Genomic DNA, 17,399 nt, shown 5'->3' on the forward strand with positions numbered 1-17,399 from the left:
GGCTGAGGGGTAGAGCGGTCGTTCTACTGGGGATCGGCAGTTTGATCCCCAGTCTTCCCCATCTGCATGCCGAAGTGTCCTTGGGCAAGATGCTGAACCCTGAATTGCCCCTCATAGAACAAAAAAGTGCTGCTAATAGATGCACTGTATGAATGTAAAACTGTGCTTTGAGTGGCCATCAAGACTAGAAAAGCGCTATATAAATACAAACCATTTACCATTTATTTATTATTAGAAAGTATAATTTTCATTAATAGGTTATCCAACAAATGAACCTGGTTCCAGTCCCAATCAACTCCATGATGAACCACCCAGGCTTAGAGCCCAACAGCCTCAACCCCTGCACCCTGCAGAACATCCACAATATCTACAGAGCAGACTACGGACCTTTGAGGCTTAGAACAGAAGAGGAGTATGTTTATTAATTGTTGATTTCTGTCATGAGATCCAACTGCAGAACATAAAAACTGCCATGGTATCTTCAGAAGTTGTACAGGTGTACAGTATGTAGGCAACTGGACACAGTTAGATCTCAGAGTGAATACGCCATTTGGATGAGACGTACAAAACGTCTTCAAGAAAAACAAGCAAGTCCAGTTGGCTACATACACTTTCCTGAAGATACCACGACCTGGATGAATAAGAATCTTCACAGATACAGTAATGTTTTCATCATCATTTCTTCATGAATGAGTAAAACTCATGAAGAAATGAGACACATACATTTTCTCCCCAAATTATTTTTTTTAAACAAATACTAAATCATAAATAAATATTCAAAAGGGCAACTTCTTATTTAGAACTCTAATAATGTCTGATTCTATTCCCAAAGGGGATTTTGACATCTTGCTTTGGCAGCTGGTGCTAGTGGATGTCACAACAGGATAGTCATCCCATTGTGTGTGGTTCTCCGGATTCACCAGGAGTGTTTCCTGGTCTGGTTGGCCATTATATTGGCTTCGTGCCGCCACTTGACTGAAGCAAGTCTGGTGTCGAGCGACCACTTCCTCCGCTGAGGGTCTGTCGTACTGGGATGTCAGATCCTCAGGGATGGGGATTTTTTCAAGCTCCTCCACAAATGGCACTGGGTCCTCGAACACCTCCTCAAACACCAGCTTCATCAAGTCCCCAACATAATCTGTGAAACATTTTTGTGAATCTACCGTTTTCTTTAAATTATGCTCCATCTTCTTTATTTTGCTTTGTTTATGTTATATCCAAATCCAGTCGTTAAAAAAATGTAGTAAAAAAGTGTTTGAAACTTACTGTACGTGGGGTCTGTTTTAACAGGCTTTAGGAACACAAAGACTAAGACTGTTTGTCCTGGGGATGCTATCGCTTGCCTGCGCTTTGCATTTTCATTATAATGCATGACCGCAAGGTACAACCTACAATATTGGAATTGCAAACCAAAAGACACACAAGTCAATTATGTCATTAGAGTTATTACCCCCGCTTTTCAGTAACTTTTTTATAAGATGGTACATTATCTAGTAACTAATTTATATGATAGTATAAAATACATTATAAAGTATACCTGCACAACATTCCCATGAATGGGAAAAACAAAGTTGGAAGTGCATCATCCTTCAGGACCAGTCGCTTGGCAAAGGGGTCCTCGGTGAAGTGACGTGAACACAGGACTGGATATAGACTGTACTGTGGCGGAGGAGCGTCAAAGGTCACTCTCAACCAGCGAGTCTTCATCTCCTCGTCCTTAGGAAGAGAAAACCGAGAGGACGTCCCCTCACAGCTGAGAGCGCAGCGTCTCCTCGACATGGACATGAAGGTAAACAAACCACTCTTCTTCTGCGGCTGCTTCTCCTGCTTCTTCTTTTATTGGAGGTTTGCAAACCAGCTTAAAGGCGCATTACCGCCACCTACCGGACTGGATATGGATCGGCAGGGGATAAAATGGATAGATAGATAGATGGATAGATAGATAGAGATAGATGGATAGATGGATAGATGGATAGATGGATAGATGGATAGATGGATAGATGGATAGATGGATAGATGGATGGATAGATGGATAGATGGATAGATGGATAGATGGATAGATAGATGGATAGATGGATAGATGGATAGATGGATAGATGGATAGATAGATAGATAGATAGATGGATGGATGGGGATGATGGATAGATGATGATAGATGATAGATAGATGGATAGAGGTGATGGTTAGATGATAGATGGATGGATGGATGGATAGATGGTGATGGATGGATGATGGATAGATGATAGATGGATAGATAGATAGATATAGATGGATAGATGGATGGATGATGGATAGATGGATAGATGATAAGGATAGATAGATAGAAGAGGATAGATGGATAGATAGATAGATAGATAGATAGATAGATGGATAGATGGATAGTTAGATAGATAGATAGATGGATAGATGGATAGATAGATAGATAGATAGATGGATAGATAGATAGATAGATAGATAGATAGATAGATAGATAGATAGATACTGATCCAGTGGGAGATTTAGGAACAAAACTGTAGCTTCCCTACATTGAGATTCTGAATATGAATTATCAAGGAATGTCTTCCTGTGTCGTTTATGTCCCAGTATTCTTGACGTGCTTTGCATTTGTCTCTCGGTGAAAGAGATCTAGTGGTAGATATTGAATATAAAATAATCCTTAGGCACTTTGTATTTAAGCACTTTATATTTACATTGGGAGCGGGTCCTCTCTACAGAGGGCATGTTTTTTTTACAGTCATCCAAACTGGACAAACTAAACACCTTTCGAGTTTTGATGACACCTGAAGGATACCACAGGTTCTCTTTCATGTTTGGAAGGGGAGGGTGAGGTGAGGGGTATCACTAAGATTTATTATATTCAATTTCTGCCAATAGATCCCTTTCACCTAAATCTTATACACTGAACCTTTAAGTATCCCTGAGATGTGTCCTTCTGTTCCTCCCCATTCTAAGTTGTGACATTTTAGGCCCTTCTTCGGGAGTAAATTCATTTACATTAGTTTCACCAGTGCAGTGCATAATTTTGGCAGCAGGATGGTGTGTTTGGGATTGAGTCTAAACAAATTACAGTGTATTCACTGTAATAAAGTCGCATGTACACAGTACAATGGTGTTCACTGTAATATTTCTTTAACAGCAATGAGGCCCTATGACATAGAGGAAAAATATTCATCAGGGTTTGGGAACATGCTCAATTTAGTTAGGAGGGACTGTCCCTGGACTGCGTTGTTTAATACGAAAAATATACAAAATTTCCAGCATATTACAAATAAATTAATTTAACAGTTGACGTTTTCTGTACTGCATATTATGATGGTTCATTTTCATTTAATGGCTGTGGGATAAACACAGATAATATGAGTATTGGCATTTGGCAATGTGATAATTATGGATTCGTCCTTGTATGAGTGAAGCTAGTGTGCAGTCAGCATCATGACCAACCACTGTGCTTCAGCTGGAAAATAACAATAATCACAGCACAGAGCAGCGACTGAGAGCTGCGTCAAACTCACGAGTGTAGCCGTAAACATACCACTGCACGTTTTGAAAAAATAAAAGCATTACATTTTGCATGCCAACAACCATTGTCATAAGTCTGACAGTTTTCTTCTTTCTTGACAAATTTGTAAAGGATTGCATACTCTTACCAGTTTTTCATAGGCATACCCGTTTTCACATGGCTGGGACAACCCTAATGTTAAATAAGTGGGTAATATGACAGATTTAAACCAATAGTAATGAATCAGGTTAAATATTTTTGACACTTTCATTTTTCAAATAGTGATATATACAGTGATAGTTCACCCAAAAAGAGATAGTTAACCAAAACATTTGACTGGAAACAGCATTCTTTACACCAGGTTTTTAGCCTTAATGTCCGCTGTGATCCACACGTGAACACAGCTCCAGAAGAGGACATCAGAGAACACTTGATCACCAGTTACCTCAATTGTATTGGATTTTGCTGCAACACTGTTTAACCCCTGAAACTCCAAAATCGTTATGTGGACTCAAACACTTCACCCACCCCTCCATCAACATAGTGGTGGGTAGATAATGAGTGGATTTTAATTTCTGGGTGAACTATCCCTTTAAGAAAGAGGGGGGTTAAGTTAGTAGCCACATTATGAGACACTGCTGTGGAGTAAAGTTTGTCAGCCCTCGGGGGCCCCTTCATGGCCTGGGGGCCCCCAAGCAGTTGCTTTATCTTACTAAGGAAGCTTTTATTTTGACGGGCCGGACCGGAACATGGCGGCGGTTACTCGGGCCATCTCGAGGCGGCTGAATGTTTGCATCTGTAGTTGAGAAGAAAGCTGCAGTGGACGAAACCCCGAGTGTGGACGCGACTTGTGAATAAGTTGTTGAACGCAGAATGAAAAAGACCAGCTAACAAGGCTGCCGTGAAGTTAAAGTCACGTCCGAACAAAAGCGACACAGCGAGTCGAGCGGTGGCTCCGGTGGCATTCGCCGCTTCTCTCCGTCCCCACAGAGGTGTTCAAGTAAGCGTTGTTTTGTTTCACAAGTCTCTGTTTGGCTTCTTCCTAACGTCCCGACTCGTTTCACGGCGCCGTGCCACTTCGCGTGTCCCCCGGTGTTCGGGGCTACAGGCGGCGCAGAGGAGCCTGGATGTTGTTCTCTCTGAAGCTGCCTCCGCACAAAGTCCACACTCGGGAATCGTCTCCATTTACTTTTGTCGTGCGTCGTAGGACATGGAAGTGAATCTGAAAAGAAACTGCCGAAAGCTTTTTCAAATCGTCCTCTGTGCACATTTCAACCCGTGTGTATGTGTACTTTAGTTAAAACACCACTGCTTTTCGTGGACACATTTCATATTCATTTAAAAATAAAGTTAGTGCTTTAATCTCAGCTGTAAATTCATGTTGTGTTACTGGAGTGCACTGTAGTAAAGTGTGTGTGTATGGAGACTACTGTTTTCTTAGCTATGGTTGTGTCAGTGTCTCAGGCCATGAACATGTTAACTGCACTTAGCTGAAGTTTTCTCTTTTCATTGGATGATTTTCACACTGACCCCCCCACCTCAGATCAACTCTGAGCAAAAGTAAGCATCTCATTTGTTTGCTGTTAAATGAGACGTGTTAAGCTTGAAATGTGAGAGCATGAAATGTGATGTGTTCTTCATAATTAGTCGGACACACTTTTCATTATTTACTACGAAAAGCATGTCCAACTAACTCTTTTCATTTAGCATCACGCAGGCGCAAACAGTGCACCACTGACAAGCTCCACCCTCCAGAGGCTGCGTATGAAGGCCAATTGCAACTACGTAGTTTGTCCCCTTCAGACTGGGCCTAGAAATGCGTCCTTCTTTACCCAAGCAGCAATGCAGCCACTGGGTGGATCCTTCTCCAGTCAACATATCCCAGGATTGGAGATGTAGCCCACGAGCCAGCTTTAGGAGCGGCCAAGCTGCACAAAGTGCTGCAGATGAAAGTAGTTAACGATGCAGTTCACAAACACACAACTTTCAAGAGCATCGGATCACTGCGCAGTTCGCGCTACATGACCTGGTGTCTTGTGATTGGGACTGACTGGCCACACGGGGTCACACACTACACAATGTTTCACCAGGATAAATCCCTGACTGATCCTCAAACTACGTTTAATCACAAAAACACTTGCAAGAAATGTTTAAAAAAAACCTGTCGATCAAGATGAGATTGTCCAAGACAAGCCAAAGACTTTAAATGTGTTTAATATGAGTATTTCTAGTTTAAAACATTCAAACATTCATTAAACATTCGATGATATCTTAAAGACATCTATGTATTGTGTTGCAAAGATATGTACTGATGTTAGCATTGCAACCAGCTAGCGCCTTGCCAACCCATCCATCTTGTAATACTACGTTCTACCTGTAGAGGCGATGGGGAGTCACCAAAGTGTCCATTTTGCTCTGAGTCCAACGTGAGAAGACAAAGACGTTGTGCATCCCAGAGAGTGTTTTCTAACCTCTCTGTAATATATTTTTGTCACTACTTCACAGAAAATTATCAGTGCTTTGTGGGTGAGACGTTATTGTGAAGCAGCTTCAGGAAATGAAATGAATGTGCCACTAAGTACTACTTTGTTTGCTGTGCTTTTGTTAAATGAAAATTGTCCACACAACAAGATATAGTCGTACTGGGTTCTACATTGCCTGGAGCAATTGGACAATTAAGGAGACACACACAGACACACACAGAGTAACAGTTAGATCAAGAGCTGAGGTAAAAGAACACTTTACATTCTGTTGTATGGGAAAGTCATACCGAGTACACATAAGAACCCTCTGTCATGATTAAAAAAGCATCAGACTAAAGCTTTAAACCCCTTCATGTCTTTGTTGTAATGGGTTGATTTAAACTATTGTCGTTCTTTCTCTGTGGGCACTTTCAAAAAACGACCTGCTGACCAAGCTCTTATTAACTCGTGCACAAGTATATGCTGCTGAATCTTCTCCTCTTCTGTGCAGGATTCCATGTGATGGTGTGAGGATGGGACAGCGTGGTGTTGGGTGTGACCGCAGCCCTGGAGGCTGATGAACCTGCTCCCTCGGCCAGTCAGGATGCACATAGCTTCAGTGGGTGTCAGCAAGTTCTGCTTCCTGTTCTCCCTTGCATTCTGTGGGCTCTTGCTTCTGTTAATCCCGGCCTTCCAGCCCCCAGCTCGCCAGGTGGACCTGCCTCAGCCCCGACCTCAAATCAGACCCACACATGCAGGCTCATCACACCACACCAGGGTACCAGCAGTGTCTGTCCATGCTGGGGGAACTGACAAAGCCACAGGGCTAAATGGAAGCTCATTGGGCCAGGGGGAAACCATGGAGATGGAAGTTACCGGGGGTGATAAGAGAGGGGTGGACTCCCCAAAAAGCCTTGAAAGAGGGGCTGTTCCTGCACGAAAAGCTGGTGGACCTTTAGGATCTACATCCCATGACCCATTAGAGTTGAAGGACATTTTTATTGCTGTGAAAACTACCAAGAAGTACCACAAGTCCCGACTGGAGCTGCTAATTCACACCTGGGTTTCCCAAGCTAAAGAACATGTGAGTAGAGCTGCTGTCATTTTTTTCTTGTGGATGTAGCTTTAACAGCACTGTGCTCTTTATAAGGCTGGACTACCCCAAAGGCTCTATCCCTTTTAACATGTAACAGTTACACACACTGATTCAATTACTGGTGTGCACAAAGGATTTATTAGTGCATTAAGTCATATATCAAACACAATATTTTCTGCTCCAGCTTCTGTTTACAATCATTGTGGTAGTTACCTTTCATGTTTTACCTCAGTCTCTTCAAACTCAATGCTGACTGCACGATGATTCAGCGTTGCTTGAGCAGAGACGGAATTTGTTGCTGAGATGCCAAAGAGTCACAGACGTTACAGATGGAGACTGTTGCATTGTTTCCAAACATTTCCCAGATTTTTCAAATTAAATCAAGGCCAGCAGTGATTCAGAACTTCTCCTTATTAGGAGCTTGAAAACTCTGGATTAGTGTAGATGACCTGGGTTAAACCTAGAAGTGATGTGTTTTAAAACTAAGATGTTGTAATGTGGATGTAGCCTCACTGACAAAAGCCAGCTGCTGTGAGTGTTGGTATAGCATTCCAGCTAAACATGGGGAGTGATGGTTTATGTAATGTTTTAGTTGTGTCCAAATAAAATGGGTTTTAATTGAAATGCTGCCAGCTGAGGGAGTCATTCACCATAGTTTTTACCAAAACTGCCTTGGTATACGTCCTCACAGCTTCAGTATATGTATTACATAACATTCATTTAGCTGACGTATTTATGTAAAGTGACTTGCTTACAGACGTGGGAGCCATGCATGCCATTTGAGCAGTAAGGAGGATTTCGGGGATCATGTGAGATGGAAGTAGGGTTAGCTGCTAATGGTGACGTTACTTGCTTTGGGTTGATTGTTATGGCAGTGTTATGGGAATGTCTGTTTCCTCATCAGTTTGTTTCCTGACCCCGAATGGTCATCTTCTACAATCAATAACCTCAGCCAAGTCTGATCATAGATTTCTCCCTAAATAGTTAGCTGTCTGAGGCTTGACCATGACATAACCTAAGGTCTAACACTAACCAAGGAGGACATGGCTACGCTTAACACTAGTGAAAAGGAATCCAGCTCCAACAGAAACCATCAGTGCATTTCCCTTTTCAGATTAGTACAAACATTTGAAGTACTGAGGTGTATGATACTTTGTGATGCGGCTGCATGTTTTGTGGACACACACACACCTAAACTACTATTTACCTTGCGTCCACGCTGACAATAAAACGGTCATCATATTTATATCCAGTTCCCATTCCATTGTCTAAAACACATCTTTAATACATTTGCTCTACTCTTCGATTAGAAATATATCTGCTCTCCATGAGGTTTCTCAAGAGCAGAGCCCTCCACTGTTGCTGTGAGTGGTGTAGCACATGAACTAAAAGCCATTTCTAATGATAATTGATGAGTTGTGATCAGTGAAGCTGTCAGCTGCACACTGACACCGGGTACAGTGTTGATGTTAGCGCCATGAATCGGACTCTTGTCAGCGTACACTCTGTCTGATAATAGGCCGATGTTCAGGGCGTTGCCTTATCACTGCCAGAGGCTTTGCGCTGGTTGCAGTTAGTTTGTCCTTTTAGTGGAACCACAGCATGTTTCTACCAAAATAAATCTTGATTTCACCCCTCATCTCCAAAGCCCCTCTGTTAGATCAAGGTGTGTGTGTGTGTGTGTGTGTGTGTGTGTGTGTGTGTGTGTGTGTGTGTGTGTGTGTGTGTGTGTGTGTGTGTGTGTGTGTGTGTGTGTGTGTGTGTGTGTGTGTGTGTGTGTGTGTGTGTGTGTGTGTGTGTGTGTGTGTGAGAATTTCCATACACAGTGCAGCTCAGACTCAGAGTTTTAAATACATTTCCATGAAAGCTGAGCAAAGTCTGTAGCTGATGAAGACCATATGGTACAGTTTATTATTCGCATCATTATTGACCGGTGCTGCTATCATTTATAACATCATTACATCTATAAATATCCCTCTTATTATTTTCATTATTACAAACAGTCCGAAAGAGCTTAAATATGACGGTTACACAACTGTTCCTGGTCTCCCCCCCTACCTCTCTCTTTTCACCCACCTCTCCTGTCTCCATGAATTGAGGTTTAAGTCAAGCATCTAAACTTATAATAAATAATGTAGATTAGACCATACTGATACTGTATGTCATTTTTAAACAACTGCATGTACAAACTAAGTTTTATGACCTTGCTCACCAGCACAGACATTTTCAGTTTGATAGCACTAAATTAGACTGAAGTGGTGGCTTTATTTTCATTTTTCACAATCTAAAGCTGTCTTGCTGAGTGTTAAATGTGCAATTTTTGATAAGAGTATTCTAACAATAACCCATCAAAATGTATGACTTGCAATTGAATCACCACCATCTCTTCGTTTATCAGATGTTAGTACAGAAGTGCAAACCATCATCAGTAAAAGTCCTGGTGATGATGTGTAGCACCATCACCAGTACCTTACAGAATGCTGCTCCACAAACAAGATGGTTCACGGTCTTCAGTCAGACATGTGACACAAGTGCATGCTGCAAATGTAGTATGTTCCCTTGAAATAACTGTGTTCACTTACTATTGACTTAACAACACAGCACCAACAGTCACTGTGCCACCAAGCTTCCCAGCACCACCTTTCACAGGGAGACCTGAATGAACCTAGCACACACATTGTGATCTGTCACTCAAACTCAACAGCATGAGCATAGCCAAAAAATTTACTCTAATATGCAGGCAGAGTCGTATAGCCTGTTTTCATGCCTGAGGGATTTCCTGTTTCGTTTGTGTGCCCAGTATCAACAGCTTGTCTCATACTGGCTCTGTCTCAGGTCTGTTGTGAAATGGCTACGCAGTGAGTCTGTTCTGTATAAGCTGTCGGCATTAACCAACCATTTTCTCTCACATACTGTTACTGTCTTAGTTTACTGCTCTCAGGTCAGTAAACTCTCCCCCCCTGTGTTAACAACTCGCAGTAAAATTAAAAGCTGCTCATACAAATTTGTGTTGGTGTCGGTGTAGCTCTTCCACTGCAGTAGTGCATCTGGTGTATGGAGAAGGTATCTTTACACAAACAGGGCTCCAGAGTGCGACTCACCTAACACTTTACCAATAAACACCAACACTCATCACAAGTTATTAGGATCTAAACTGTACTGAAGTTTACTATCTGTGTGTTTTGATTTGCTAGAGAGTTTATGAGACATGTTTTTAAACGCATTTTTTAGGTGCACCTAAATGAAAAAATTAAGCGCATCAGTGCAACCAATGTAAAAAGTTAGTCTGGATCCCTGATAGAGATACAGATGCTGGTTATTTATGAGAAGGCCAAGGTTAACTCAAATTACCCTTTGACTTATGGTGGGTGAAAGTTACAAGCCTGGCCGCAGGGCTTTGAGCAAGTTGAGCATGTCTGTCTCTGTCTTCTCTGCACTGTACACCACTAGCTGCCTCTGCAGAGGTCTGTGGGGAATAGTTTCACTGTCGGAGGCTCTGACCTAAACTCTCATCTTGGAATAATCAGTTGTAATACTTTTTTTTTTTAAAGAAGTAGATAATTGTACCTGTCACATGTGATGACTTCACATTGTTACAAACTGTATCTTCTAGTCAATGTTGTAAATACTGTTATGGTCTCAGTTACACGTGTCATCTATTGCACTTCTGTCCGTCCTGAGGGAGGGATTCCTCACATGTGGCTCTCTCTGAGGTTTCTATGGTTTTTCCCCTGTTAAAGTTTTTTTGGGGTAGCAACGTATTTGTTATTCTTATGTAGAGAACATTTCTAATGTAGTGTTTTAGACTGCTTCACTGTAGATCTACAATGATCCTTCTCTCTCACTCTCACTCTCTCTCACTCAAAGGAGAGTGTTTATATGTCTACTTTTAACACTGTGTCTATGTCTGTTTCAGACCTTCATGTTCACTGATGGTGAGGACAACGAGCTGCGGATGAGAACAGGTAAGATGCCAACAGTTCTCATAGGTCAAAGAAATTTACAATGTGTCCTCATTCCTTTTGTGTGGCCATATTATGTGGTTACAAAGTCAAATCACAATAAACATGAATAACCCTTTGTTGCAACAGCGAAGAATGGTATTCTGATTGGTCATTTCGGTGTAAATAAAAATAATCTTAATTTTTTTTACACTCTGCTTAACATTTTGCCAAATGGGCTATTTAGATTAGAGTAATTGTGCATGTTGTGTGTATCTACAAAAACAAAAGACGTGCAAATAGATTTACAAATTATGACTGGTTTAGAACGCCTATATAGCCAATTGGCTGACAGGGGGCCGCTCTCAATCTCTGCTCATGGGTCACCAGCATAGACAAACTAAGAGGAAGTTTGTCACAGCAGTATGAACAAATCAATGATAATTATATGAATGATCTGCAACCAGCATACACACTTCACAGTAATATCCTGTACACAGCAGCCTGCAGCTGATCTGTTCTGTCCTCTGCCGTGTCTTTCACAGGAGCCAACATCATCAACACAAACTGCTCAGCAGCTCACACCCGCCAGGCTTTGTGCTGCAAGATGTCTGTGGAGTACGACAAATTCATTGAGTCTCAGAAAAAGTGAGTGAATCGTGGTCTGTCCCTGGTCCCAATAAACAGCAGGGACACAATGAACAGTTACAGTTGATTATGTAGTGATATTCTTGGAGCTGATTATAAGCCCACTAACGCAATGAACAGCTGCATGCTTTCAAAAGATTTCGAACAGCACCAGTTTCACAGATTTTGGATTACCTTAAATGTTACAAAGATCTGCAGTGAACTGACTTGAGTCGAGAGAAGTATAGCAGAAGACCGACTGGTTGGTCAGAGCTTCGTCCTGCAGCCACATAATAAACCACAACAATAGAGGAAGAGAAGCAGATGGAGGCTTTGCATGATGAAGAGCAGCACAGACTCTAGACTGTAACCTCATGTTGCTTTGATGTGAACTGGACACAAGGTGAAAGTAAAACAACCTAACAGTGCCACACATTTGTGTGAACTTCTGAACAATGTTTGTGTAATAATAGAAGTATCTGAAATGAGACACATGGATACAAGCATGAGGCAGTAATTCTATTTTTTTTTTTTTTAATCTTTGGTTTGTTTGCTCTTTGCTCCCAAACTAAAAACGTATGACTATGTAGTGCACAAACTAATGTATGCTGTCGTGTGTTTGTGCGCATGTGTTTTGTTTTTTTGTAGGTGGTTCTGCCATGTGGATGATGATAACTATGTGATTCTGCCCAGCTTGTTGCGGGTGCTCTCCTCCTACCACCACAGCCAGGATGTCTACCTGGGCCGGCCCAGTCTGGATCACCCTATAGAGGCTTCAGAGAGAGTCAAGAGTGACGGATCAGTCAGTCAACTTACAACCCATTAGGAGTTTCTGACTCCACTATCTTTTTACGTTAACCCACTGGAGACTGATAGTTATCTTTCTAGATCTGTGTTCCTGCAGAAACCCGGTTAACTTGCTCATCTGACTGTTTCTGTCTCATTTCAGGTGTCGGTTAAGTTCTGGTTCGCTACAGGTGGAGCAGGTTTCTGTATCAGCAGAGGTCTGGCACTGAAAATGAGCCCCTGGGCCAGGTAGGTCGTGGATTCTGCTCTTTTAACTAATTCAAGTTATTGAACCTTTCAAAGCTAGGGTAGTCACTTAGCTGCATTTTGTAAATTTCTTATGAAAAGTAAGAACAACACAAACCTGAGCAGCCAAATGAGAAAAAATGTCAAATAGAATGTTTTTCCATAACCCTCGTAGGAAGTGTCATCCCTGCTGCTTTTAAAATGTACACAAACTGTGGATTTTAGGCAAACCCACCACTACCTTTGACATCTCTGATAGATTTATATTCCCCTGACATATAATCCCGGGGGCGTTGTAGTGATCATTCTGTTCTTATCATGTCCTTATGTGGTTGGACAACACATTGTACAAGCTAATTTCTTTTATCAAAACCTAACTCGACCCATAAGAAGACATTGAGTTTGCTCTGTTGTTTAGGCTTGTTGTCTTGTGGTTTCAGTTTAGGGAATTTCATCAGCACAGCAGAGAAAATCCGACTCCCAGACGACTGCACCATCGGCTACATCATTGAGGCGCTGCTGGAGGTCTCCCTAACACACACACACCTCTTCCATTCTCACCTGGAGAACTTGCAGAAGCTGCCCATTGACTCTGTCCTGGAGCAGGTGAGTAGTATGCGTGCGTGTATGGCTGTTGTTTTGTTGTTTATAATTCATGTTCAGTAAGACTTGAGACCTTTGCCATTTAACAACCTAATATCCTAAAAGGTGCCCATTGACAGACAGAATATCTGCAGTAGGCTAGGGCTGGGCGATATGCCTTCAAATCAATATCGCGGTTATTTCAAATGTATACCTCTAACAGATCACTGAACTATTATTGTATTTTTTTTCGCTCTCATAATTCTCTGAAAAGGACTGTATTGGAAATCTGCAGAAATATTAACACTGCATTAACCGGCAGCGGTCAACAAGCGACTCTCCTCCTGTTCTCTTTTCTAGTCACTCACACGTAGAACAGATCTATATAATAACCTACTGAATTCTTATTCATGTTCCTGGATCAACAGGGTGTTGTTTCTTCTGTGATGTGTTTCTGCTCTTCTCTGTCGCTTTTCACACAAACTGACGATCACATTTATTTAGTTATAATCTCGATGGTGCCTGATCATGAATCCGCATCATTCCGGTCACTTTAACCCTGATGTCCTGGCTGTGGTCACCTCATGCCTCGTCTCATCTCGTGTTTAGCAATGTGTTCAAATACGTGTCTCGTAAACTTCAAGCACTGTTCAGGTCCTGTAACTTCTGATTAGTGTTGTTGTTTATTGTTAACTTATAAAGTGAGCGCAGGTCAGCGGGTGTGGAGGGAGTAAAGTATTAACCAAATTAACCGCCATGAGCTAGATTAAGCTCATGGCGGTTATTAAGTCCTACTTTGGGCACTTTCACATGAATATGCCAGGATTGTATTGGCATTCAAAACTGTTTTTGTTGTGTTCTTGCTTCTTGCTCCAGGTGACTCTCAGCTACGGAGGGTTTGAGAACAGAAGAAATGTGGTCAGTATTGTTGGAGGATTTTCACTGGCTGAAGATCCCACCAGGTAAACAAATTCAAGTGGCCGACCTCTGAAGCTGTCTTATTAATACCATATGTCATCAAAGCTTATTTGAATGGTAATGTGATGCTTAGTTGGTTCTTATTTGAGACAGATTACATCGGACATGTAATTCGCCTCAATGTCAGTAAAACTCTTACTTTGGTCTTAAACCATAGCTCTTTGTGTGAGCATTTTGCTGTGAGCATTTTCTGTTTCACATTAATTATATAACATAACATCATTTCTCCCCTACACAGATAATGATCAAAAATTCGTATGCACTTATAGTAACACAAAAGATCTCTACCTAGTGTTGGTGCTTGATTGTAGAACAGTGCATTGCTCTGTATGCCTGATGTTACTAAGGCGTCTACTGTGGGAAACACTGAACACCTGACCCTGGTCTCTTTTAATCCTGCAGGTTTAAAACAGTCCACTGCCATCTGTACCCATTTACTGACTGGTGTCCAAAGATCAAACCTCGCCACACAAACTGAACGCCACAGTGTTTTAATTGTGCAGCACTGACACTTGCTGGAGCTTTGCCTCACTCTGCCATGTTTGGGTCGAGCCACTTGTAGCTGGGAATACCTCACGTGTCATGAAGTGGATGCCTTCGCCCCAAAGCAGCCTCACCTCATGCTTCATGTGAGAAGCTTTTAAATAGGCAGAGCTGAATCTAACAGGTGGAACCAAAGAAGGACCTTTTCTGGCTAACAGAGCATGAGAGTGGATGAAGCCATTCGTGTCTGGAGCTACATTTGTAAATGAGCTTTTGAAAGGTGACTATTAACGTAACAGTGCCCTTGTTAATTTAGCCAATTTATAAGTTCATGCCACTGTGTAAAACTTGTTTTCATTTGATACATGTTGTTAAATTACTTCATTTTATTTACCAAGTGTTTTCTCCAAGTCATGTGATGTGTGTTTAATAATGGTACATTTTCCCATTCATGTTGACAAGGTATCAATGAAGCATAAGACAATGTTCACGTTGCTATTGCAGTCAGAAACCAACTCTGCAACATGGTTTCTAAATTGACCCACAATACAAGAGGAAATTAAAGCAGCTGAATTTAATCCAAGTTTTACAAAGCTCAACCTCTGAACTTCTCTTCTGATGTTATGTGTCTTGGATGTTTGAATTATGTTCAATGAAGCGGATTTGTTTGTACTCATAGATTTGCATGCCCATCCAAGTGCGAGCTTCAGTTGGCCAGTCATCTTATGTAGCTAACCCTAACCCTAGAGATTCCTGTAACCCTACCCTGTCACAGTAAATTCTGCTATTTGACAGGTTAAGTGAAACCACAGTGGGAGGATCCAAGTGATTTTCTGTGGCTCCGTGACAAAGGCATTGATTGGAGAAGACTAAACCCTTCCTCTCTTCCTAACCATAGACATGCACTCTCGGTTATCTACAGCAGCAATTTAGTTATGGGTCACTGTGATGCAATACTTTCATAGAGCAAGTTATTACAAGGACTCTGCGGGCCAGCTTCAACAAATCAAGTGGGTGTTTTTGTTCTGGCAATCCCATATAGGATTTTTTTGCATGACAGCAACCTTACATGGGACAACCCTGAGGAACGCCCCTGCCACAGCTCAGACAGAATCACACAAAATTTCATACCACAAAGATTTGACTGCAATCTGTTTTTCGGTCTCATAGTCATGTGAGGGTTGTATTAGGAGAAAATCGAAAGTCTGAAACCTATCCTTTCAGCTTAACAGTTTACTGAGCTAGTCCAACAGTATTGCGTGACTGCTAATTTGCTAATTAAAAGAATGTGATGCTAGCCCCCTAAGAAGGCTTATCTTCTTTGCTTCCGTCACTGGTTCAATGATAAAGGCAGGAATTGGGAAAGATTACGCTGATCCACTGTGGTTTAACTTTAACAGTAGAGCAGCAAGCTGGGCCAGGTTACTGAGCAGAGCCAAGTAAAAACTCATATGCTGCCCCGTGGTTTGAGATGACCATAAAAGAGGTCACTGCATGATCTCCAGCTTGTCTTGTGCTCTGAAGTGTGATGGCTGAGGTTGTAAATATCTATGATACAATCAGGTCGAGGCCCTTGTATGTGAAGGAGGCTACAGTGTTATTATGAAATACTCAGCAACAAATCAGTTGATGTTTTCAAGTTCATTTCATCTCCCTGTTCTGTTACTGTTGATGTGACGTGACCACCCAAAGTCAACATAGCATCACTATGGTTACCTGTAGTGAAAAATGATTGAGGTACTTTAAATGGGCCTGAGCATGTATTTACGTTTTTTTATTTCTCTTTCTTTCAAACATGAACTGCAGTTTAATATGATCAGAAATGAGACTTTGCTGTTTGGTCTGCTGTGTGTGCACATTTATCTCAGTCTGTAACTGTTCTGTCCCTCATGTTCTCAGCCTAACACCCTCTCCCTGTTTTAGCCTATTTCCTACTGGTCCCTATCTATGGTTTTGCACTACTTTGACTATCGCTTCCTATAAGTTACTGACTGTAGCTAAATGTCTAAATTAGTTCATGTCTTTGTTGGCTCTTGTATATTCTTTTTTTTCCCCCGTAGGTTGTAATTGTAGCTCTGTGGTCACCTCTTTGAGACATGGTCAAGAGCAGGAAGGGATAGCAACTGAACCATGTGACTTAAATGGGTGGAGCCAAAGAACATCTCAACGTTTGCTATGAAGGGTCCCTCAAGGATGGTTGCTAATAATTGACTGTTTAGTCCTAGCATGAAGTTTCCTGGTCGATGATTAGATCTGATGAGCTAACGTTACATTGAAACCCTGCTGTTGACCTACCTGAGGAAATGCCTTTACTGCCACAGCCATGCTTTAGTTTTAGAAATGGCAAAATTAAAATCTCTGGAACCATTATATCAGACCCTTTCTCCTTTTGAAATACAGGTTTGTGGCCTTGACTTAATAAACTGGTTCCTTTGGCAGCACCCACACATGTTGCACAATCCAGCTGCAGTATTTGTGCCTGTAAAAAGTATTTGTTTTAAACAGCTGTCCTCCTTTTTGCACACAAGACAAAAATGCAGAGCTTGTGTGTCACTGCAGGTCAGTGAGTGAGCCTGAAGGACAGAGGTGGTTGAACTGTTTACCGCTGTTGTATTATTTTGTTTTAAGAATAAAACCTTTCTACATTCTCAAGTGTTTGACTGTTTGCTTGTAGAACTGCCGCGATGTCTGTGTTTATT

The 17,399-nt window shown here is 41.6% G+C and overlaps 2 protein-coding genes across 2 annotated transcripts; one reads left to right on the plus strand and one right to left on the minus strand.

Moving 5' to 3' along the window:
- Positions 1–402: 402 nt before the first annotated feature.
- On the minus strand, positions 403–1,844 carry LOC118100128. Its single transcript, XM_035144881.2, has 3 exons — positions 1,538–1,844; positions 1,267–1,388; positions 403–1,138 (listed from the first exon to the last, which is right to left on the minus strand). Exons 1-3 carry the CDS (start codon positions 1,783–1,785, stop codon positions 777–779), a joined length of 732 nt encoding a protein of 243 aa, XP_035000772.2. The 5' UTR covers positions 1,786–1,844; the 3' UTR covers positions 403–776.
- Positions 1,845–4,157: 2,313 nt separating this feature from the next.
- Positions 4,158–17,352, plus strand: rfng (RFNG O-fucosylpeptide 3-beta-N-acetylglucosaminyltransferase). The gene is made up of 9 exons (XM_035146122.2): positions 4,158–4,499; positions 6,473–7,045; positions 10,974–11,022; positions 11,544–11,646; positions 12,274–12,427; positions 12,575–12,660; positions 13,098–13,263; positions 14,116–14,201; positions 14,620–17,352. Exons 2-9 carry the CDS (start codon positions 6,539–6,541, stop codon positions 14,693–14,695), a joined length of 1,227 nt encoding a protein of 408 aa, XP_035002013.1. The 5' UTR covers positions 4,158–4,499; positions 6,473–6,538; the 3' UTR covers positions 14,696–17,352.
- The last annotated feature ends 47 nt before the right edge of the window (positions 17,353–17,399 follow it).

This window comes from Hippoglossus stenolepis, chromosome 21, assembly GCF_022539355.2.
Source record: "Hippoglossus stenolepis isolate QCI-W04-F060 chromosome 21, HSTE1.2, whole genome shotgun sequence".
Classification (NCBI taxonomy): Eukaryota; Metazoa; Chordata; class Actinopteri; order Pleuronectiformes; family Pleuronectidae; genus Hippoglossus; species Hippoglossus stenolepis.